Genomic DNA, 24,428 nt, shown 5'->3' on the forward strand with positions numbered 1-24,428 from the left:
AACTCTTCTCAGTACTAGGCCTTAGACCTGTAACAAGTGGGGTAGTAATAAAGAGGACCTTTTTGATCACATGCAAAGGTCTTTTCTCACCACATGTAACTATTCTCCTTAGAATGTTGATTACATGGCAGTTGTGACAGTGAAGAAATCCTTCTCTGACAACATTGCATTTACAATGTCATCTGGCAGGGCTTTCTCAAATATCTGGGATCTTTTATGCTGTCCCTCAAGAGTAGCATGTAGATTGCTCAATATCTTGCTGTGAATAACATGCACAGCACTTTGTAGATGACAATTTCTCACTTCTGCTTTGACTGGGATTGGTAGAAGTCTAGTGGATATATTCCTGGCTCCTATTGGACATCTTTCAGTATGTGCAGGCTGAAGATGTCAACATTATCCTTGGAGAACTACAGTATGTTTGCTGTACCTGTGCCCTTCATGGCTTATAAAAACAGCCAGAGGATGGAACTGGACAAGATGTTACTGTCCCTGTTGGTTCTGCTGACACTCAGCAATTTCAGTACCATCAACCACCACATCCTTCTGAGCTGCCTCTCTGAGATAGAACTAAGGACTGTTTTATAGCCATTCTGGTTCTTCTTGAAAGGGTGAACTCAGAAGATAGCACTGGAAATTTCCATGTCTATTGGCCTGCAGTGTCCCCTAGAGTTCAGTCTTGTTCTCCACACTATTCAGCATCTAGATGAAATCACCAGGAAAAGTCCAGAGTTTGGGGATCAGGTATCACCAACATGCTATCACTCCTTTCCATCTAATTCAAAGGAAACTATCTTAGTGTTAAACCACTGTCTGTTGCCAGTAATGGACTGGATGTAGATGAACAAATTCAAACTTAATCATCTGTGACTGACAAAGACCTATTTAAACCTGATGGGGTTCCCAAAACAGCTAAAAATGTTCCTTTAAAAACCGTGAAACTCCCCACAGAAGGAAAATGGGCCAACAGGAGTAGATGGGATGGTGGAAAAGTTCAGGCCCACTTTTCCAGAGCAGCTCCACTTAACTCCTTAAGAGAGAGAGGGAGCATGAATATGGCAGTGGCTGTAAGAGCAAGAGATGGCCCCTTAGCAGGGCATGAGTGACTGTTCACAGACAATTACTAGATTTTCCATTAGAAGAAGGGGGTTGATTAACCCCGCTATGCATATCGTCCACCAATTTGGAGTACTATTAAATCTTGTAAAGAGAATTCTTAAGTAATAGTGCAATCCTAAATGCTTTCTTTGATCAAAAGCAAGTCTTTAAGTAGGACTTTCTCTACAAGGAAGGGTACCTGGGTATTGCAAAATGTGATATAACATGTTACACTGTTATATAATGTGTGTGTGTGTGTGTGTGATAACATATGTTATATAAATATGTAGAGATCTTGTAGCACCTTTGAAACTAACTGAAAGAAATTGTCAGCATGAGCTTTCGTAGACTTCAGTCTACTTCTTGAGATGCATTTGGTGAAGTGGAAGCCAGGTACAGACACATATATGCAATTGATATGTGAGGATGTTTTTTTTCACACGTAGGCCTTTAGGAATGACATCCTGTTGCTTGCATTTGTTGAGATAGAAGATGTTTTTCTGTACCTGGGCAAGTTTCTTGAAGAGGTTGATGGATTTTCACTCCATTCAGCTAAATTTGGTGCTTTCCATAGTGGTAGAATTCAAAGATAAAGCCATGTTAGTCTTTAGAATCAATACATAGAGAGATCTTGTTATATAAGTTTTGTGACTCACCTAGTTACAAATGCCCTAATCCCGTCATCTCCCACTGACAGAACTAGCTTTGCAACCATATTGATAAGAAGCATGCATGCACCCACAGAGGACTAATGGCAGCAAATTAAAATGACTGGCTATCTTGGTTTCTGGTTCTGAGAGGGTCCAGCTCTTCAAAATATCAGATCATGCCATGCGTCCTTCAGATATTGATCCATGGTCTATATATCACCCTTGCTAATCACTACACTCAGTCAAGGCTGTTCACAGTGCTCTGCACCTGCCAGTTCTGAAATGGCAAAGATCAGCTGTTTCAAAAAGAAAAGTGCTAGTTGCCAAGTGGGTTTGGCATTTCCCTGATAACACCAAAGTAGGGCAGCCTTGGTAAACCACTTTGGCAACTCTTGCACTGCCATAATATCATCATTCTTGCATATGCTTTGACTGCTTCCCTCCCCCTCTTACACAGTCATGACATATTTGAGAAGGCCTATTTTGGCTCTAGAAAAGATTTGTTAGCTCCTTGTGCATATTGACTGCCAATCTGATTTGCCAGCTTTTATGTTCTTAGAAAAACTTTCTTCAGAAGATTTTAGCCACTAATATATGTTTAAGATTCATTATGTAGATGCTTTATTGTAATAATTGTCATTGTTGCATACATTCTGACTGTTCCCCTGCCTTATTTTTAGTACCTCTTTGCAGATAGAGCTGTGATGGAGGACAGTTTTTGCACTTAAATCTTGCTAAATCTACTGATTTTGAGATGAAAATCAGCCCCAAAAGGGTTTGGGGGCTCATTTTCAGCCTGAGGGAGGGTTAGAAGGCAAGCACTTCTTCTAGATGGCTTTTAAAGGCAAATGTTGGGTGGTTCTTTTGCCAAAGAAAAGCCTTTGGAATTTGAAGAGATCTGAGGAGGTGGGGTCTCAGGATAACTTAGTGGGCTAAAAGATGCACTGAAATCAATTTTTTCAACTAAGAAGGGAAATGGATGTGTAGGATGAGACGTAGTTGGCAGTAAGAGTGTATGGCAGGCCAAGGTACTTGTGACATCAGCTCAACTGCAACCTTGCACTGGGAGGGTAATCTGAGCATCAGAACCAATGGACATTCTCACATTTGCTATAAAGCAATCATTTCTGTACTTTTATTTTGAATCAGCTACACTAACAACAATTGTTCCCAGACCCAGAAGCCACTACTCTCATCTTTGATTAAAATGACTTGCCAAGCAAGGTAGGTTCTTGTTCCCTTTCCCCAAAGTAGGTGAAAACTGTCCTTTCTGGCTTGAAAGCGAGACAAGCCAACCAAATGGTTACATAAGTGTACATGGAGGCCTTATCACTTTTGATGTGGATAGTACGCTCTATCATGGTTGACCAAGGCCTCAAAGATCTCAGTGTAATTAATCTTTTCATGGGGAAATGAACACCTCCAATGAAAATGTAAGCAGTGAGCTCCACCTCCTAATACCCTGGGATCGCTCCTCATGTTACCAAAGCAGAGAGCCATACAGGTACCTAAAATGACGAGGTTGCTATTTCTAAAGCACTCTTCCATTATCACCTTTTAGGCAATATTGCTTTTGCTCCATCTGTCACTCAGTCATAGAAAGCATTAGCTTGGTTTCATGTCAGAATAAGCAAGGTTCCTGCTAAACAGCAGCAGTTGTATCCATTGTTGTCCTTTATGATGTTCAAATGTATCACTCTGGCTTGTCTCTCCTTCAACAGTCCAGCCATAAGCCACAGAATGTTCTTGGCTGATTCCAATAATAGATCACATTCATATAAAATGGAGGGGGGACTCAATTTGGCTTGTGCAAGCACCATTTTATTTTGAACTGAAAAAATAAGCTATTTCCACTATTTTTTGTATTGGGCTACCATTTAATAAAATTGCTAAAAAGTCTAGCCAGTGACCAAAAATATATAACTGTATAAATATACAACTGTTTGTATTTACATTGTCTATACATGTACCTCTGCATGACTGACAAAGCTAAATGATTCAGTTGGTACTTCCAACATCTGCAACAATTTTTTTCTTTTAACAGTAAAAAGCATTCCAACAGAAGAAATGATATTACCAACTCCAAGTATCAAAGGCATAGTGAGGGACACTGCAGAAATCTCTGAATCTAATTCATGCTCTCAGGGGCTATAGCAAATGGAAATTCTGCTTATTAATTCTCAGGCTTTTACAATACTTTCAACAAAAATGTTTATAAATTTACAAACCCTCTACATTAACCAGTTCTCAGCAAATGCTTTCCTGAATAAGAAATTAGAATCTAAAATAGGGTAAGCAACATTTGCCTCCACCCCACACATTTTTGAGATTCTCATCTGCCTTCATTTCTCACCACCAGAGCCCTATTTTTTCCATCTTTCCTCTTCCAGAAGGGGAAACCCCTCTATAGCAGCTATCTATAGGGTGGTAGTATATTCTGGCGCCTCCTGAACCAGAAAGCAGCTGCAATTGTCACAAAATTCAACAATAATCCCAGAAACTCTAAAAACTTTGGTAGAGGCTGCTAAAAATCAATGACAGCTACTAAGTTTATGGTCATGAAGTCCCTGATGCAATAATGGCCCAAAAGCAGCTTTTATTCCTGCAAAGTTGCCCATCTCAAAACCAAAGTTTCCCAAGCAGGAAATGACATCATGTTACTTCCACTTTGGCCTATCATGTATCCTGATAAGACTACTAGAAGGGCACTGGGTGAATATTTCCTTTCCACAAGAAGCAGACAAATGCCCAGTTATGCCCAGCACAAATCAGCTCCTTTTCACATCAGTTAAGATGATCTCTTAAATAATGGGTAGTACTAAGGATCCTCTGGGGCAAATCGGCACATTTAAAATACACTATTTACTTTCTAATGTGAGACTTTTAGTGAGCTGAAAGAGCAAGAAATTATCTTAGGGAACTGGTAGAGGAATAGGTGAAAAAGGAAGAGAACTGAAGCCAATGGAATTCTGTTACCAGATTAGTTATCTGGGATAAATCAAAAAGATAAAAGAACAATACAATCAAACCAGCTTTTCTGTGCTTTGATCAAGACAGACATTAGATGTAGCACTGTGCAGAAAATTACATAGTTTACACTTTTACTAGGGGGTATTGTAGGCAAACCATGATCGGATACTAAATGGGATAAAATTATTTCCCAAATGGTCCTTATGAAACTAGATACTCATGGCACAACTCATGTTACATGGCACATTTTGTAGTTAATGTTCAGCATCACATCTTGGAGACTAACAAACTAATTATATTAGTACTGTTGTAGCTAAACCAGCTCAATGATAACTTGAGTTTTCACAGCAAGAATAGAATCTAACACCTAACAGAAAAGAGTTAAGTAGCCACAAGAGCCAATCTAGCACAAACCAGCTATTTTTCCAAGCAATTTCTTCTAAACACTGGGTAGTTGTAACTAGTATTGCTTCCAAACAGAATTGGTTGTCCAATTCAAATATCATCACAAACTCTTTCTAGGAAAAATACACAGAACTGGCATAGAAGGGAAGAGGTACCGTGAAAGTTTGGAGGATAAATACATGATACCCGAACTAATTTTTCTTTAGGCAATTATGCTACTTTGGTTTTCTTCCAGATCCAACTGATCTACAACTTTATTCCGAAATGCAATGAACTAAAAATGATGTTGCCTTTTCCTTCTCTATCAGTATTTTGGGAGAGTGTCATAATAGCCATGTAATAGGCACCTTTGTGGTACATCTTAAAATCAATAGCTTCTCTGAGCAAAATAAAGAATCTGTTTATTAGGAAGCTGGAAACAGCAGCTTCTGCTGGCTTGAATTTTTAACTTTTTACAAGCATTTGATTTTTCTCTCTAAAAAGCTTTCAGACAACCTCTTCATAGCTTAAACATATTAGAGACAGTGATTTTTTTGACTACCACTACAGAAGTGCATTTATGCAAGACCTAAATTTTAATCAGGTTTTATGCCACACTGCTCAGCTTTAAAGAGAAAACGAAATAATGAATAAATTTTTAATTAACTTTACTTTACATGGGAAAACAGTAAGATAGAAATAATGGGAGTTTTCCTAGCTGAATGCATATCTAATGTTTCAGCAGAGACATAACAGAAGACATTAACTGGATTACAAGGACTAGCAGTCAATAACTCAGAAGCTAGATAAACGAGCTGTTTTCAAATACTTGTTTTGTCTAGATGTTCTGAATTGGGCTGACATCATGAGACCATTTTTCAAACCGCAGGAATGAGGTAATAATGGCACTTAAGCTTTTCAATTAAATTGCAGACACAGGGTCCGAACAGATAGGCCAAAAGAAAGCTGCTTCGCGTCACTTTGGAGGTATGCTGTTTAAATGACACACGCATCTTAAGAGGCCAGAAGCTGCGACAAAGCTGCGCTCCAGTCCTTAGGACTGGAGCATGGTTTTGGAGCGGCTTCCAGCCGCTTATGACAAATGCATCATTTAAATAGCATACCTCCAAAGTGACCCGAAGCAGCTTTATTTTGGCCTGTCTGTTCAGGCCCACAGTTATTTTTAAGTAGTTAAAAGGTACTTTCTGCAACTCTTGCCCTTCTACCCCTAACTGAGGCAGGTGTAGCATTTCAATAACATGTTTTCCACTTTCAATAAAGACAATTTATATCTTGAACAGATGATATACCAACCATGGGACATACTTGAAGTTTTTCTTGACAGGATTCTTTTTTCTGCCTCATACCGCTAACAGGACTAGAGCCTTTGAAAACAAGACTTTAAGACAAGAAACAGGTAGAAATACGACTGCTATAGTTATGGAAAACTGAAGTGTAAGGGCCCAAACAGACGGGTCAAATGAAGCAGCTTCCAGCTGCTTTAGAGACATACTGTTTAAATGACACACGTCTCCAAAGCAGCCAGAAGCCACATCAAAGCCATGCTCCAGTCCTTTGGACCAGAACAAAAGGGAGCCAAGATCGTCCGACTCCTAGCAACACCAGTTATCCCCTGTGTTTATGGCCCGCCTTGGGAAAAGGCAATGTGGACAGCGGATTTCCGACCCACTTCTGGCTGGAGCAGATTCAAGCCGGTCTTTCGTGCCCATCTGTTCCACCCCTAGGACTTTGAGCCATAAGGTGCAATGGTAAGATTCAAAAGAAGTATCTCTTGGCCAGGTAAAGATAAAAAATACTGAACTATAAATGCACGTTAAGAACTGGAAATCTTGTAGAATTAGCTTTCAAGACCTGCAGCTAGCAAACCTGTTGCAACTTCTGACTTAGACGTTATTGCTGATTTTTTTTCCTCAGCTGTCCTAACATCAGAGCTGAGACCTGACCAAAACTCAATTCCAAGCACACAGAGACTTGGAGAATTTGCAAACTGTTTAGTTCTTAACAATTTCAGTTTTGAAAAGGCACCGCAGAAGATATCCAGATGTCAACGGTAATAATTTCTCATCCAAATAAGTCGTATGTTAGTTATGGCCTGTACCTCAACACAATAACTAAAGACAGGAAAGGAGTGATGATTTTTCTGATGTTCCCGAAGACCTCGCAAAATGTAAGTGAGAATTTTGCAATTTATGCTCCTTTACTGTAATCCTCAAGCAGAAGGTCCACCTGAAAATGAAGAGATGCTGCCAGTATTTCAAGCTTCTGCACAGTGTTTTCAGGAGCAGAGAGATAAAGAGTTCACTCTAAATGACTCTCAGCACTTTTATGTCAGCGTTTTAGCCTTTGCCTCAAGTTATCACAAACTGCTGAGGAGAAGACCAAGTGGGAGATCACTTTCCCATAGGCCCTCAACCAACTGCCTTTCTTATGCCACATTTTAACAGCACAGGGGCCCTAGATGGCCAAAGGCTTCCTCTGATTCCACCACATCAATTTGCTACAATTCACTTCTTCCTACGGATCTTGGGTTTCTTCACCGGACGGAGGTAGGGATTGTCTATCAAATTCTCCTCTCCATTTCGGCTGCCAGAAAGGGAGGTATTGTGCTGTAAGACTGATGCATTCTCTTTTTCAGCACCCGAGTCATCCTGACAGGTAAGAAAAGAAATTAATTATGCTTGAAACACACAAGAATCACCATACACAAAAAATTTTGAGGGACAGGACATGCAGGAGCTAGAGCAGCAAACAACACTAGCTATGAATGAGATGCCCTCTGCTGGCTAACAGAATAGATTCTGAAAGTATAGTACTGAACTGAATTTACATGAAGTTTGCTTTTCAATGTGGTTAGGAGACCTGCTGTGATGTTTTTTCATGGGAAACAAGAGAGAACAAGGTCCACAAAAGATAAACCACCTTGTACTTTTTCATGTATTTGGGGCTTCTTTGCTACCACTGTTCCCTTAATCCTATTGATTTCACATCTCTTGTTTTTAATTGTACTTGAAAGGGTTCTGAAATCTTTAGTTGAAGCAAGGGTGTCTTGGTCTCCAGATATTGTTGAACTGCAACTGTCACCAGCCCTAGCCAACATAGCCAAATATGGAGGGCGAAACAATTCTCATCTTTGATGCAGGGAATATGATGTGTCACTGAATCATTCAACCAAGCAGGTTCAATTATAGGATAATGTCACTGAGGGTAAACAAAGCCGTTTCACTGCTCTTACAATGAATGCTGGGAGTGGGGAAGGAAAACTACATTCCTGTTGTCAAGGCAATCAGAACAAAGCTTCCCCTTTTGCTGGGCATTTTATGGCCCACCAGTGCTACACTGCCGGCCCTATGTATGTCCTAATCCAGCTCTTGGCCCATGTGTGACAAATTGGTGCAGAACATACATGAGGCACATCTGCATCCACAACCTATGCCAAACAGCAATCATGAATCACTGGATCAAAGTGAGAGAGCATGGACCTAGTTGCCTCAGTAATGAAGAACATGATTCATCCTCTCCTGTCCCCTCAGACACTACCCTCGCTTGTCAAGTTCTGCATACCTTTGGGTGCAAAAACTTTACAAAAGTGGGGAAAGCATATTTTTCAGGGAGAAACCAGCTTGTTTTCTGACAGTCCTGTCCAAAATTACCATGAAAATGCCCTACATATTCTGCCAGCATTATTTGCCCACTATCTCCAAGGCACAAAGCATAATTTATGCTTCTGGTGCTGTTTATTGAGGAATTCCCCAGACACTGGACCCAACATCACACCAAATCAATCAGAATCCCTATGGCTCTACCGTGCTCACGTGCAGGGGGAGGTTCTCTGTGTCAGTCTGATCATCTTGCTCAGATGAATCTGTCTCATCCATCTGCTGCATCTCCAATTCAGAAGGAAGCAGAGCGGTCAGATAAGGTATTGCAAAAGGCCTGGCAGCTATCACTGGAGATAAAGAAGAAAGAAGTCATATATAAGATGCAAAGATTCATCCCTTCAGTGTTCACACTAAAATGGGTGAAGCATAGGAGGAAAATAACTTAAAGAAAGTCCCAGATTATTTCCTATAATGCTGCCTTCAAGGCCCAGGAAGAGGTTTACTATAAGTCTCCATATGCCAACTGGTTGCAACAAGCTACATCTAAAGATGTCACTACCTGACAGATACATACGTATTTTAAAATATACTAGTGGGGCCAAGGCTATGCCACACAACACACTAGGTTTAATGCTCATGTAACTAATTTGAAGAAAATTCTTCTACTATGGGAACAGAAAGCTTGAGTGGGGCATAAAACCAATCTTGTGAGAAAAGGGGATATACATTGTTAATACTAATACTAATTTCATGATTAAATGGCACCTCTGTGACAAACAAATTTTTGTGATCTACGCAACTGAACCAACAGGCTCTACTACCTGACTAACTGCAATTTAGACAACTCTTACAAGGGAAGGTGCTGACATCATCCTTGAAAAGGCTCTGTGTCTCTCCTGTCTTTGCCATGAATCGGGTCAAAGCCCTTTCAACATCACGTCTTTGGGAAGCAGCTTTTTCTCGAAGGATCTGATAATCCAATACAGGCTCCCGGTATGTCTGTAAGGCAAGGAGAAGGAGGCAACAATGGCAGTACATGGATTTCAGACTTATATTATTCAGGGAAGCAATCCAGCAAGCCATTTGAGTCCAGTTAAGCTTACATTCATCCAATCATCAACCAAACCCTCTTATTCTAGACACATTTCAGAAATAACTGGAAAGAACCCCCTCAATGGGATCCAACCACTAGGGTCATTCTAAAAGTTTGAAAATAACTCAATAACCCAGGAGCTATACAGACAGCCCCTGTTTCAGCCAGATCGGGGCCATGGTAACCGCAAACCATGGCTCCGATCTGGTCATAAAAAGCTCCTTTTTGCACCCTGCAAAGGGCGTGATAGCCACGTTGCCGTGGCTTGGTGGTGTTCCTTCGGTGCTGCGTTGCCTACAGCGCTCTATAAATAAAGTTTAATAATAATAATGATGATGATGATGCTGATGATGCTGTGTGCCATGCAGTGCAGTGCACGGCATCATGCCACCCTAGGTGCAGAGCCGGGGCATGTTTCATGGAGATGCTATGCCCCAACGCCGGCCCAAAGGGCTGGTCTGAACAGTCCCCCAGATGAGAATTTCATTGTTCAAGTTCCAGCCAATTTCTGTTTCACAGGGACCAGATCCAAGACAGGCTTACTTACTGGTGTTTTGATGTAAGTATGAGGGTCTGGGAATTCTGGGAAGTGGCCAGGTATGTGGGATGGATGAGGCTTGTTCTGTCCAGCCGTCAGCGCTTTGGGAGTCACAGGCTGATTTGTCACAGGTGCTGCCATAAGAAACAGAAATACTCACATGGATATCAGCCTAATTTAACAGAGGAACAATCCAGTGGCTCTGGTCAATTCAGCATAGAGTTGAATCCATTTAGGCAAGCAGAATGAAAATAGGCATCCCTTACCCAGCATAACATAAAAGAAACAACTATGAAAATATGTTAACACTGATCAATGTTGTAATATAAAGACAAAATCACAGAGAAGATGAGATACAAGGTTATAACAGCAAATATTTCTCCATGTTGAATTCTCTCCCTCATTTCTGTAATGCATAGGATCACCTTAGGGAATGCTTAAGTGCACTGATAAGTGGTATAGAAATTTACTTACTATTGCTATTGCACAATGAATTTAGAGTGTGTGTTAAATGAAGCTACGCTTTCCAAAGGAAAAGGATAGGGGAGAACCTGACACAGAGGTATTGCTTTTAGCAGCAGCCATGTATCCCACGTTATATATACTTCTGTCCTCCCTGGTGGCAACAAATGATAATACACTCTGTAATGCTTTGGGTACTAAATAATACCACAAACAATTAAAATATGAACCATACAACTTCTCATACACAGTATTTTACAAAAATTGGCTTAGAGGCAATACAGACTGGCACTTTGTGTTGGTCTGTGTGCGCAGTAGGCTTCAGGTTGGGCTGAGTGTGCACACACTCCAAGCCCTACTTTCGCCACCCGGCCACCATCACTGGACAGAAGGGCCATCATCATGGTGCTCCAGTGCGCCTGTGACGCCTTTTCCGGGGCACAAGAAACCAGCTAATGGCGGCTTCTTTTTGCATCCTGGGGAGGCCAGATCGCTGTGGTGGGTGTGATTGCCGTGGCAATGATCTGGGACAAAAAGGGGCAGCTGCAGGCCTCCCATCTGTAGAAGCCCTTACTGAGATAAATTAAGTCTGGATGGCTATACAGTGGACTATATCCTAACAGGACTAAATTTGAATGCATCTTAACAGAATGTTCAAGCCTTTCACTGAAGGCTACATAAATACTTTTCCCCTTGGCCAAATTCATGATACTACAGGAAGATGCCAAAACTAAAAACTATACTCAGGTGAGCAAAATATGGCCTAAGGGCTACATGCACTCATCAAACCTGTTCTTGGGGGACTCAACCCTTTCAGACTTGCCAAACTATCTTCTTCAGGGACCTTCACAAATAGTAAAACGTTTCCAGGAGTGGGAATTCACCTTTTTAATACGTTGCAGGGAGCCTTGCATGGCATAACATTCAAAACTAATTGCTTTAGGGTGTTTGCTATCTAGCAGACCATGTAGTCCCCAAAGTCCCAGGGACAGAAAACTAGCCCCTAAACTCATCACTGTTGCCCACCCCTCAGCAGACAAAAGCTCACATACGTGCAGTGATCACCATCCGTTGGGACCGTTTGGCATATGCAGGGAGTGTATCTACATTAAAGCCTGTAACACACAAAAAGAAGAATAGTTCTAGCAAGCCAGCACACAAAATATTTGTAATGCATCTAATGGTGAAGCCCTACTACACTAGCTAATCATGGCAGTGGATGGGGTGGGCAAACAGCCCTTTAATATGTGCCCTTTCCTCTGTTTCTAAAAAAAAATCTGAGCAGGAATGTAAATCAGTGAGGTACACTGAAATAAATATGCAAGTATATGTGCTGATGACAATGTGTGTGAGAGTGCTTTATACTGCTTAAACTCCAAATTAAGCAATCTTATCTAGAGCAAGGAAGAAAAGTGAGTGAAAAGAATTTCCTTCTGGATGATTTTAAAGATATAGTGAAGAGGATTGTTTTAATTCTACTTTGCAGCTTCATTGTTTTGCTGCTTGAAATGTGTTTCAGCATAAAAATATATATAATAGAATCTTATAGCACCTTAGAGATAGATATAAATTTAAACATAAACTTGCATGGACTCCAGTCCACTTCATCAGATGTAAGTGAAGAGGTCTGTAGTACACAACAAGCTTATACTATGAATTTCTTTTTCACACTTAGTCTCAAAAGTGTTATAGGATTTCTTTATATCTTTTCTTCTAGATGAAAGATCATCGTCATCATTATTTTCTATCCTGCCTTTCCCCCAATTTGAGACACAAAGCAGCTTACAACAAATTAAAAAACAGATCATTAAAAATCTACAGGTAGAGGGGAAGCAATATGATTTTGTTAGCCTTTTAGAAGATCTTATAGTGGTCCATCCTCATGCTCCAAGTCAATAGACCTATCATCCATTTTAAAGAACTCAATTGTACTCCCTCTGCAGGAGTAGCGATATCCACTCTTTTACAAGGGTTATATAATCCTCTTCCTTCCCCCTCCCAACAAAACAACTTCTCCAGGCACTCACCCATTTCAACTAAGGTGACGACAATATCTGAAAGGGTTGGCTGAGTCCTTGCAGTATGTTCACAGAAAGACTTGGCACTCCTCCCTATTTCTGAAATATCTGCAAAGCAAAGATCACTACAGAACTGAGATATGAAATATGCATCCTTCATTCCCTAGGCCAAAAAAGCCTTCTTTCCAAAGTCCACTAGCAACAGACTCAAGTATTCTCCATCCCAACCAAAACTAAAAATCCCAAACCTACAAATATACCGGCAACTCAGCCCTTTACTACTGTCAGTTGGGATACCACTTATGTACTGGCAAAGGAAATGGAGTAAAGATAAAGTAGGAATTGACTTGGAAAAAACTATGATTATTTTGCTTGGATCTAAGATTCTGGCTTGAGGAAAAAACAATGGTTAAAACAAATCTTGGTTTAGCATTAGGTGAACCCAGCCAAAGAATCTCCATTCTATACTCAAATACACACACACACACACATACACACACACACCCCATATTAATTTACCAGGTAGGCTTCCCATGACATGGTGCAGGTGCTTTCCTGTCATATTCTTTACCTGTCATACTATTTAGAGTTCTGTGGTCTGCCCAAAGTACTGAAAAACAGTCACTGCTGAAGTGTCTCCTGAAGAAGCAGAGGCCCCACTGGGGTCTGTTCATGGTACAGAAACTGGAAATGTCTGTTATTGACTTGTGGGGTACTGGTATTTAAAAGACTGATGTGTTTAAACTGGGGGAAATTGCATAGTCATTGTTACCCATTTGGGGTACTCACAGCTCTGGAGCATCTCTGTCATGGTTTCCACAGCAGCCTTCTCAGCACTCTCAAAGCCAGCCTCTGTCAGCAGTGAGCTGACCACTACCTGGAGGGTCCTTCTCCGAGCCAAATAATAATTATCTGCAGGAGTTGTAGAGTGTTTGCCACCGGACCGCTATTGAAAAAGAACCCAACCAAAAAAGCAGATGACAGATGACGGATAGCCTTTCAGATGCTCCCCACTCCCACCAACTATCTTTCAGTTGCAGAATAAAACAGCTAGCACGGTTGTTAACCAAAAGGAAGACACAAGATACCAGCTATCACAATTCAATGCAACTCCCCCAACTGCAAACATAACACAGTACAAAAAAGAAGAAAAATAGTTTTCTGTTCTCTTCTTAAGGAGCTAGCAGATTTTTAGAGCAACCTTCCCCAATCTGGTGTCTTCTAGATGTTTTGGACTTCATCTACAGTGGACCCTCAGTATCCATTGGGGTTTAAATATTTCAAAGGATGTCATATTGAGGAGGGAACTAGCTTGTTTTCTGCTGCTCCAGGCTGGATGGCCATCTGTCAGGTATGCTTTGATTGAGAGTTCCTGAATGGAAGGGGGTTGGACTGGATGACCCTTGGGGTCTCTTCCAGCAATATGATTCTAGGAGCTCCATGGATAACAAAATCTGTGGATGGTCAAGTCCCATTATATACAATGGGTAGCAAAATGTTGTCCCTTATATAAAATGGCAAAATTAAGGTTTGCTTTTTTGGAATATATATATATATATATATATATATATATATTCAAGCCATGGATCGTTGAATCCATGCGTGTAAAATCCATGGATACAGAGGACTGACTGTACTATCAGTTAGAAGGCACTTTCACACTACGAATCCACTTTCTAATGTAAGCCTTTATTACTCGTTTGGGGATAATATTCACAGCTCTGGAGTAACTCTCTCATGGTTTCCACAGAGGTCTTCCTCTGATCTCATCCTATGGAATCCTGGGGTTTGCAGTTTAGGGAGAGGAATTAGAATTCTCAGCCAGAGAGCTGTAGTACTTCAACAAACTACAGATCACATGATCCCACAGGATGCAATCATGGAAGTTCAAGTGAAATCACATAACTATAACTGAGTAGTTTAAAGGTCCCTGTTGTGGGTAAAAACAATGCATTTGTCCCTCTGGAAGGGTGGAGAAATTGACACCCTCCAGTTGTTCGACTGAAATGCCTATCAGCCTTAGCAGGAACAAGTGATGGTGATGGATAATGGAAGCTGCAGTCCAACGGCATCTGGACTGCCACTATTGTTCATCACTGTCTTAGAATGTAAAAATAAATATTCACAGCTTTGATTATATTCTCTCTAGGAATCTCTAGGTCCTCCAGTGCAACTCTGCTGGAAGTTGACCATGTTGAAGGACCTAGGGATTCCTAGAGAGAACGTTTATCTAGGCATTTGTAGGTCCTCAAATGCTATTCTGTGTTCAACGTCCAGCGCGCGGATGTTGACCACAGTTGCACTGGAGGCTATAAAGATTCCTAGAAAAAACACTTATCTGGGCATGTGTAGGTCCTCCAACACAATTCTATATTCAAGCTCTGGCAGATGTTGACCATAGAGTTGCACTGGAGGACCTAGAGATTCCTAGAGAGAATGGCAAAATCAAGGTTTGCTTTTTGAAATGTAGATATTTTAAAAATGTTTCCAAATCGTGGATGCTTTAATCTGTGGATTTAAAAAATCCGTGGATATGGAGGACATTTTCTGAGGCTGCCTCCTCCGTGTTTGTGCTCATGATGTTAGAAGTAGGTGGCATTCCAGATGCTGCAAACTTCAATCCCTGTCTCAGCATGGCCAGCTCTGCCACTGGATGTGGAGGATGATGGGAGTTGCAGTCCAACATCCATAAGCAAACAAACAAACAAACATCCAGGGCCCGCAAGATGTTCACCAGGGCTTCCCATCAGCAATCCAGCCAGGTCCATTACCTTCCAAGTGCAGAGAGGGGGAAAAGCTGCCTCCAGCCCAGCCAGAGAGCCTCCTAATTTGAACCCACACCCCAAAATTGTTGTGTGCCTTCAATTCATTTCCAACTCAAAGCCACCTCATCATGGGGTTTTCTTTTTAAAGTTCTTCAGAGGTGGCTTTTGCCTTTGTCGCCCTCTGGGGCTGAGAGAGTGTGACTTACTTGCCCAAGGTCACCCAATGGGCTCCAGGGCAATTATTTTCTTTTTAATCTTTTAAAACTGTATTTGATATTTTAACATGCAATTTGTTTTACGTTGTTTTAATGTACTATTTTTTGTATGTTTTAATGATACTGCTTTTTTTTTAATGTTGTAAGCCGCCCTGAGTCCCAGTTTTAAGAGAAAGGCGGAATATAAATAAACATCATCATCATGGCCAGCTGGGATTCGAACCCGCGACGTCGGAGGAGTCTCAGCCCAGCGCTAGAACCTCTACGCCACTGGAGCACCAACGTTCCAAAACCACCCTCACACCAAGTGACCGGCACCTGCCCCCAACCAGTCAGAACCAAAGGAGCTCGACCAATCAGGAGCCGCCTGCTTCCCTCACGCCTCCAATCGGAAACGAGGCTTCCCTTTCCCTCGCGGGCTCGCGCCGTTCCAAACTGCCCCCCCGAGAGCTATTCGCCCCGCCCCCAAAATTCATAAAGGCAACCGTTCTCTCGGAGGCCAGCCTTACCGTCCCTGAGCTGCTAAAGCCGCCGGTCCCTGTGTCGGCCATCTTGGGTCCATGCGAGGGTCGTGCGCGCATGCGCGGCGGCGGCAGCGAAGAGACTTGTGGGACTTGTAGTTCCCTGAGGAAAGGCGTGGCGATGGGGGAGAAGAGTGAATGAATAAATAAATAAATAAATAAATAACAAACACCTCTAGCAGTATCCGTGTTTCTGTGAAAACAAAATAAAAATTAGAGCTTGGGATGCTAAACTCAGGGGGTGCGTCGTCTAGACTGTAGAAATAACGCAGTTTTTGATATCACTTTAATGATTCTATGGAATCCTGGGATTTGTAGTTTTACAGGGCCATCTCTGCCAAGTGTGCAGGTACCTCACAAATCCCTGGCTCCTGTAGGAGGGAGCCATGGCAGTTAAAGTGGTGTCAAACTGCTTTATTTCTACAGGGTTTTATAGGTTTTAGGTGTGCATTGCATAAACTTTTGTAGATAAGAGCTATGCATCCCATTATTTTAGTGTCAACCTCATGAGTGTGAGAGAGTGGATGTATAAAGAAGGGTGCCAGCAGATAATAGATTGCAAAAGAGAAACAAAGCACACACTGCTTTAATAATCCGGTTTGAGACCACTTTAACTGCACTGGCTCAGCGCTAGGGAATTCTGGGAATTGTAGTTTATTGTGGCACCAGAGCTTTCTCTGACAGAGAAGGCTAAACGTCTCACAAGACTACAGTTCCTAGAATTCCCTAGCATTGAGCCAGGGCAGTTAAAGTGGTCTCAGACTGGATTATGACAGCAGTGTGTTTTGGACCAGTAAAGCTCAAAAACCATCAGGGCAACATGTTATATACACTTCCCGCACATGATGAAAAAGGATCTTGCCTTCAAAAGCATATACCACAAAGAAATCTATTAGTCTTCAAGGTTCTGCAAATATTTGTTGTAACATTTAACAACAACAGTGTCTTCATATTTTTATTGATTCCCCATGAAATTCACTGAAGTCCAAATGATTTCTTGCTGGTTATTCCCTTGAAATCCCATGAATGATTTGTTGCTGTTTATTCCTGGGATAAGTCCTCTTCAATCGCGATGTGGGTGAAAATCTTCCCGCAAATGCGCGACTTTCCCGAGATAGTGGCAATTTAAACCCCCAATTTTCCCCCCATGTGATAAACTCCACAACCCTTCCACAACTTAACTCATGGCTCTTCTGTCATAAGGCTGTGCCATGCAAACTAACAAGCCAACAAACATGTCAACAAAGAAGAGGGAAGCAGAAAAAAACTACAACTCCCAGACCACCACTCCCCCCCCCCCCCCCCAGCTAGCATGGCTAGGGCTCTGGGTGGTGATAGGAGTTTATCAAACAAGGGAAATTGGAAGTATAATCCAATGGCAACCTGAATGCAATCATGGGGTTTCACATTGTTGTGTGATAGACTACCACACGCAATTTTGGGCAATGGGAAGTCAGTCCAAACGCAATCATGGGGTTTCATGTTATTGCATGAGAGGTGATCACACGCAATTTCGGGCAATGGCAAGCTGTTTTCGGGCAATGGGAAGTCAGTTCGAATGCAATTTGAATTCACGTAAATTCACCAAACTAGTGAATTCATGTGAATGCGTTCTGGCCCCACTTTCTTTTCATTCGAAATTAACAGAAATTCCTCCCGTGTGATAAACTCCAGTGACACATGCATACAACTATGGGAGACACCAACAAGACATCTACCATTGTGCCTTAGAATGATACCACTGGCTGTTTATGAACCATTTGCCCATATGGCAGATGCAGTGTCACTCGTGCCAATAGACGTCACTGTTTTGATTACTGAATCAAAGAACCTTGTCACGCTAGACAAATCCCACACAGAAACAGGATTTAAAAGTAGGAAAAAAAAGGCAAATGCAGGATGTTTTTCAGGCAACGTTTCTTCCAAACATCAATAACGCAAACGGAAAGTTGACAAAAACACCTTTTTACTTTTAGAAACTTCCCAAATGTAAAAAGGTTTCGTTTTTGTCAACTTTCCATTCGCTTTATTTTTGCGTTATTGCTCCTCTTGGCACAAACACATCTGGAAAATTCTCTGAAGATGCCAGACACAAATACAGGTGAAACATCAGGAATAAACTCAGCATGAAAACGCCACACAAAACTATGGATGCCAGCCATGAAAACCTTCGACGTCACACGTCTGAAAAGCATCCCACATTTGCGGGTTTTGTCTACTTTTAAAATCCTGTTTCTGCACGAGATTCGCTTAGTGTGATAAGGTCCTAAATCTAGACTCGACATTTGTTTTTGTTTTGAAAGTTTTGTAATGCCGCTTTAGGTTTGGACGTAGTCTACACAATTTAGCATCAAAACTACTAAAGATACTCTTTACACCTTCTGTGTTTTTCATCCATTCATCCCCTGTGCCGTGTTTTCTCTACGATCCATTGCTGGCAATCTGATAATATATCTACATCAGCCCGATGACAGCCTCACTCCTTAGGAATCTCTACAACAGATTTGTAATGTTTTCAACCACTTTTAAATGTGGCAAAATAAATAGCCTCAGCCTCTTTGCTGGGTCGTTAGAGCATCTGGGAAACTGCAGTGTTTCTTTTGTTTTTCAGAGCTGCTGATAACTTGTGTTTTCTTCCATTTCACTTTCCTTTTTAAGGTTGTGATTCTTGTTGAGGATCAAAACTGTGTGTGTGTGCATGTGTGTTTTACAGGCTGGAGAACAGGAAACCCATCTCTTACAGCCCCTCTGCTCCCCATTTCCTGTTCAAGTACAATACATGTGACATAAAGTATTGTTCCAACCAGTCACAATGTTGAAGTACAGAAATGTAAACAACCACCAGAAGGCTGGAAATAAAAGGTCTTCGTGCTGTGTTGATTTAAAGCGCAGCACCGATTTCAGCAATACTGGCTTTCCAGTTGGGGTGCATGTGTAAAGCACCATTAAGTAAAAGAAATTAGAGGTCAGAAAACACTACATTGTGTTGTTTGTTGTTTTAAAATGTGTATCATCAAAGAATTGAGCTGCTTGATCGTCAGCAATGAGGTAGGAAGCGACTTTATTTTCTTACATAGTAAATAGCAAAAATGAGTTCTTGTCCTGAGAGAACAGCTCCTAGCATGCAAAGGTTCTTGAAATACATGCATGGATATTTTTCTGTAGAATTTCCATGGGATTTATACAGTCATTTGAACACTTCACAGGAAAAATATAAATACAGATTTGACTACAAATTGGTCCTGGATTAAATATTATTTTTATGTGGTTGGATCCAGAATTATTTGTATTTAAGAGACCCATTGCAAAAAATGTCCAGGTGCGCAGGGCTAAATGTTTGTTGTAACAAAAACAATAGCAATGACTATTCTGGCACCTTATAGACTGTCGGGTTTTATTTGGCATCAGCTTTTGTGGAAAATCCCACTTCATCGGATACATGGATCATGTCAGTCAGCAGATGTTTGTGTATATGTGCTTTGTACTGAGTGATTCCTAAATATGATACTAACCCACCATTAACTTGATTTAGATGTAAAGAAGAATACTTATTAATTCACATACGCCTCTTAGATTTACCTTACAGTTTTAATTTCTCACATAGTATTGCTCCTCTGGCTTTTGTGAAATATGATTTTGCTAGTCTTGTAGTGGCTTCTGTTGTTCAAAGCATGCATATGTGCATAAAAATGAGGGCAGGGCTCTTTCACCTTTGCTAGTTGTGTAGAAGCAATTCCAGCAAGTATAGCTTGTGTTTTCAAATGCACTCACACACAAAGTTCTGCCTAGAAATTTGAGATCATTGAAGTAGGTCCTATTGCATGTCTCACCACTGTGGGAGGCTAGATCAGTAGGTACATATAGCAAGGCTTTCTCTGTAGTGGCACAACAACTATGAATTTCTCTCCCCAGACATCAGCCTGACCCCAACCCTCTTGAGCTAACAGAAGGGAGTCAAGACTATACTGTTTCATACAATCTTAATCCTTAAAGTCAGGATGACTCTTCTGATTGTTTTATGGGGGCATCTTTAGGGGGTGCAGGGGATCCAAAGTGCACCAGGTGATCTATGGGGGGTGACACCACTGCTCCTGAAACATATGTATTTTGGCAAAAACAGGCTGTGGCATTCACCTATATCTCTTTAAAATGGTGAAGAGATGGTGTGAACAGGATGAGGCTCAGTGGGATTAGAAAGGAGATGCCCCAGTTTTTTAAAACAAATAAAATTTCAAATTTCCAAATTTAAATTTGAAAAAAAAGAATTATTTTTTATTTTCTTTAAAAACATCACATTTTACCAGATTTTTACTTTAACCACTTAAAACTAGGTATATGTGAATACATTTATTCTGTGTGTATATGATGCTGTAATTTAAAAGTATTTTAATTTTGCTAGTTGTTTATGTCATAGCTGTTACCATTACATTCAGTGATATGTGAGAATTATGATTTATGTGTAAATTAGTACCAAAAAAATTACTAAAAACTCTGTATGGATGTGGCATGGGAGGAGGTCAATGGGATGGTGGTGACAACATCAGTTATCACACCAGGTGACACCAACCCTAGTGATGCCATCTCCCTGTTATCAATAGTCCTGCTCAGTCCCTTCCTTGACTGAGTCCATCCACCTGTAATGCAGTTTTCCTCATTTCCTACTGCATTTTACCTTACTAAGCATTATTGTTTTATCCAGTGAGTCCTGTCTTCTCATTATATTACTTCTTTTATCTGTTTCTATTTGTAATACATTGTCTTAGGAGCCCTGGCAGGCTGAGAAATGATATAACATAGATAAATTGACAGACAGACAGACACTGCAGGCCAGAGCCATAATTTAAATATATGAGCACCATTTTCAGAGTGACAGTGAATATGCATTTACCATTTTGTACTGTAAAATCAGTTCCTATGAAAATGTGACATGAAACCCTTTGCTTTCTGTCTATAACATACTATTACAGGGATCAGATCTGGTCACCTGCTTGGCAGCATCATACTTGGTAAAATATGTATCTTTTTTAGATGTATCTTTCTGGAACTGAACTGAAAAGCACATGATGGCTAAAAAAATATTTAAAAGTGGTTTTCAATCATTTATTTTATTGTTAAACAGCAGAAATTTTGAGATGGATTTTGGCAGTAGTGCCTGGCTTTTATGTCTGTGGGATAGGGAATCCAGTTCCGGCTTTAGCCAGTTGTAAAGAAGCTATCAAGAATGCTCAACCCATTCTCCGAAATAGGTACAGTGCCCTGGATGGTTCCACAAAAGTTCATACTATAACCCAGAACAGATTAATTTGTACTGCCATGGAAGCTACCAAGCATTGTTGGATTTTGGTAGCACTGATTTGGACTGGTGAGTAATGTGACAAACAGTGTATACACACTGCAGAATTAAAGCAGTTTGACACCACTTTAGCTGTCATGGTTTCATTGTATGGAATCCTGAGATTTATAGTTTGGTGAGGTATTTAGTCTATCTGGCAGAGAGCTATGCCACCCCACCAAACTAAAAATCCCAGAATTCTGTAGAATAGAGTTATGGTAGTTAAAGTAGTGTCAAACTGCTTTAATATTGCAGCGTAGATACACCCATAGAGTTATAGTACCCTGTTCTGTGATGGTGCCAGAGGAACTTTTTTATTTAAAAAAAACCCCTCTTAATGACCTACTAACTTTTCTGTCTCAGGTGTCTATCATCGTGATTTTCATTTTGAGCATGTGGAAATACCACCACCAGAATCATGAATCTGTAAATGAACCACCCATTTGCTTCCTTTCTTTCATATTTTCCCTTACAATTGTAATTGTAATACAGTGCCTTTTAACTGTGGTTGGGTCCTCCTGACCATGTCCTCTGCTCTTAGTGGTTAATAACAGCTTCCTTGTTTGTTATATCTCAGTTTTAAAATAAGCTTTGTGAAGTTGAAGGCTTTCACAACCAGCATCCATAGTTTTCTGTGGGTTTTCTGGGCTAGATAAAAATATATATGAAAAACTGCAGCTGTGCTAAATTTCTGGTCTAGAAGGCCAAAGCTACAGCCTTAGCCTACATAGATAGGACTATTCTTGTTACTGTTGTTTTACACGTTATCCTAAGAAAGCTAGTGAGTAATGCAGAATGTCCTATTATTCACAGTATTATCAATGCTTGCAGTTGGTTAGGATCCTTCCATGCGTTGGTTATGGGCACCAGTGGAAGCTGGTGGTAAACTTATTCTGGATTTTAGTCTAAAGCAGTGATTCCCAAAGTGGATGGTATACCCCATCCAGAGGCACTGGAAAGATCCAGGGGAGTGGTGAGGGGAAGAGCAGGCAGCAAGGTGATGGTGAGGGACAAGGGGCAGCAGGGGGGCCTTCAGTCAAAGTACTGTTGTGCAAGAAAGACAAGGGGAACCAGCAGCCTTTAGGACCATGGTGGGGATGAGGGTTGCTTGAAATTTCTTTTTAGGGTCTCTTAAAACCACAATGGATTTCATGTGATGGCATCTCCTGCTCTTTACAAGCCAGCATGAGCTCAGTCCCTTAGATGCATATTTCACTGGTGTTGGCAGTGGCGATTGGGAAACTCTTGAGGGGTTTCGGCACAGGACATTACTTCTATGGATCAGGGCTGCAACATTTTTGGACAGAGTGAGTGACTGGAGCAAGGAGTTAGAGCATGTAGCATTAGAGGAGACGTGGTGTCAAGAAGGAGCTTTCAAATTTGGGACCCTGCTTAGGCTTTGTGAGGGACGTGGTGGCTCAGCGATTAAGTCACTAACTCTGATGATTATAAGATTGGCAAGTTGGCAGTTCGAGGCCCAAGTACCACATGACAGAGTGAGCTACCGTTATTAGTCCCAGGTTCTGTCAAACTAGCAGTTCAAAAGCATGTAAAAGTGCAAGTAGATAGACTGGTACCACTTCAGCAGGAAAATAACAATGTTCCATATAGTCATGATGGCTAGATGATCATCAAGTCGTCTTTGACAATACTGCCTCTTCGGCTTTGCAATGGAGATGAATACTGCCCCCTACAGTTGGACATGACTTGACTTGACAACCTTGTCAAAGGGGAAACCTTTACCTTTAATTTATGCTTTGTGTGCTTTGCTGGGTCTTGGTTGGCAAGTTGGTGCTGCTCTGCTGCTCTTGTTTTCTTTCATTGGACAGGCTGAGAGAAGAGGTAACTGAAGAAACAATGTTTGTACAGTCACTCCTCCTTTTTCACGGGAGAAAAATTTAATGGTATATATTGTTCCAATATACCTCAGAATGAAAAAGAAACCAACTTGAAAGTATAATCTTGCAGCTCATGCTGGGAATTGCCCCCAAATACTCAAAGTCTACAAATATGACATTTTAGCATTTTAAAAAATATACATATGAGAACTACAGCAACAGCTACCACAGCCTCTCAACACATTTATTCCATCTGAAAGAAGCCTTGCTTGCTCATATAAATAGGTAGTTTTCTTTCTTTCTCAAACTTTAAATATGTCTTTGCCATTAGGGGGCAGACTTTAACCAGTAAAGTAGCTCTTTATTCATATTTTGGTACAAAATATATCAGGCTGATAGCCTAAATAAACTAAAGGCACCAGATCCTGTCTGATTTTGGATGCTAAGCAGGGTCAGCCTTGGTTAGTACTGGAGGGGAGACTGCCAACGAATATCAGATGCTGTAGGCTTATAGTTCTGAGGGAAGGAACAGGCAAAACCATCTCTGAGTCTTCTTTGCTTAAAAAAAATCCTATGAAATTAATGGGGTCGTGATAAGTGGACAGGCAACTTGAAGGCATATTACACATATCAGGTTGGCTTTGAATTCTCCATCAGGGGTTCTGCTTTTGCCATCTGCAAGTGAATCAATAATATTTTCAAATATATTATTATTGGCACCTTACAGACGGGCCTAAGCGGCGCCGTCGTTGCACCAGGAATACGCGCGAGGGGCGGTGCTTCCAGATGCGCCTTGCCCCTCGCGCGTATTCTGTACGGCAAGATGGCGGCGCCCTATACAGATGGGCGTGGCCATCTTGACGTAATGGACGTGCAGTGTCCGGATGTCTAAACCCGGAAGAGCCGTCGCGAGTGCGCGCTTTG

At 41.1% G+C, this 24,428-nt stretch overlaps 2 protein-coding genes across 5 annotated transcripts in view; one reads left to right on the forward strand and one right to left on the reverse strand.

Annotated features, from left to right (window-relative positions):
- Positions 1–3,547: 3,547 nt before the first annotated feature.
- On the reverse strand, positions 3,548–16,406 carry TAF8 (TATA-box binding protein associated factor 8). 4 transcript variants are annotated; one of them, XM_089514620.1, is made up of 8 exons: positions 16,323–16,406; positions 13,623–13,779; positions 12,843–12,941; positions 11,868–11,930; positions 10,363–10,487; positions 9,574–9,721; positions 8,936–9,069; positions 3,548–7,771 (listed from the first exon to the last, which is right to left on the reverse strand). In XM_089514620.1, the coding sequence occupies exons 1-8, from the start codon at positions 16,392–16,394 to the stop codon at positions 7,628–7,630; spliced, it is 942 nt and encodes a 313-aa protein (XP_089370746.1). In that variant the 5' UTR covers positions 16,395–16,406; the 3' UTR covers positions 3,548–7,627. The 4 variants fall into 4 exon arrangements, with proteins under 4 accessions (XP_089370746.1, XP_089370745.1, XP_089370748.1 ...); XM_089514619.1 differs by having other exon boundaries at positions 8,927–9,069; XM_089514622.1 differs by lacking the exon at positions 12,843–12,941 and having other exon boundaries at positions 8,927–9,069.
- Positions 16,407–19,314: 2,908 nt separating this feature from the next.
- CCND3 (cyclin D3) overlaps positions 19,315–24,428 on the forward strand; it is a 103,472-nt gene continuing 98,358 nt past the window's right edge. Inside the window, exon 1 of the mRNA XM_089514625.1 lies at positions 19,315–19,382. Coding sequence (XP_089370751.1) covers positions 19,338–19,382 — 45 coding nt within the window. The 5' untranslated portion in view covers positions 19,315–19,337. The remainder of the gene's footprint in view (positions 19,383–24,428) is intronic.

Source organism: Sceloporus occidentalis, unplaced genomic scaffold (assembly GCF_023333645.1).
Source record: "Sceloporus occidentalis isolate IW3139 unplaced genomic scaffold, rSceOcc1.0.p SCAF_3, whole genome shotgun sequence".
NCBI classification, from domain to species: Eukaryota; Metazoa; Chordata; class Lepidosauria; order Squamata; family Phrynosomatidae; genus Sceloporus; species Sceloporus occidentalis.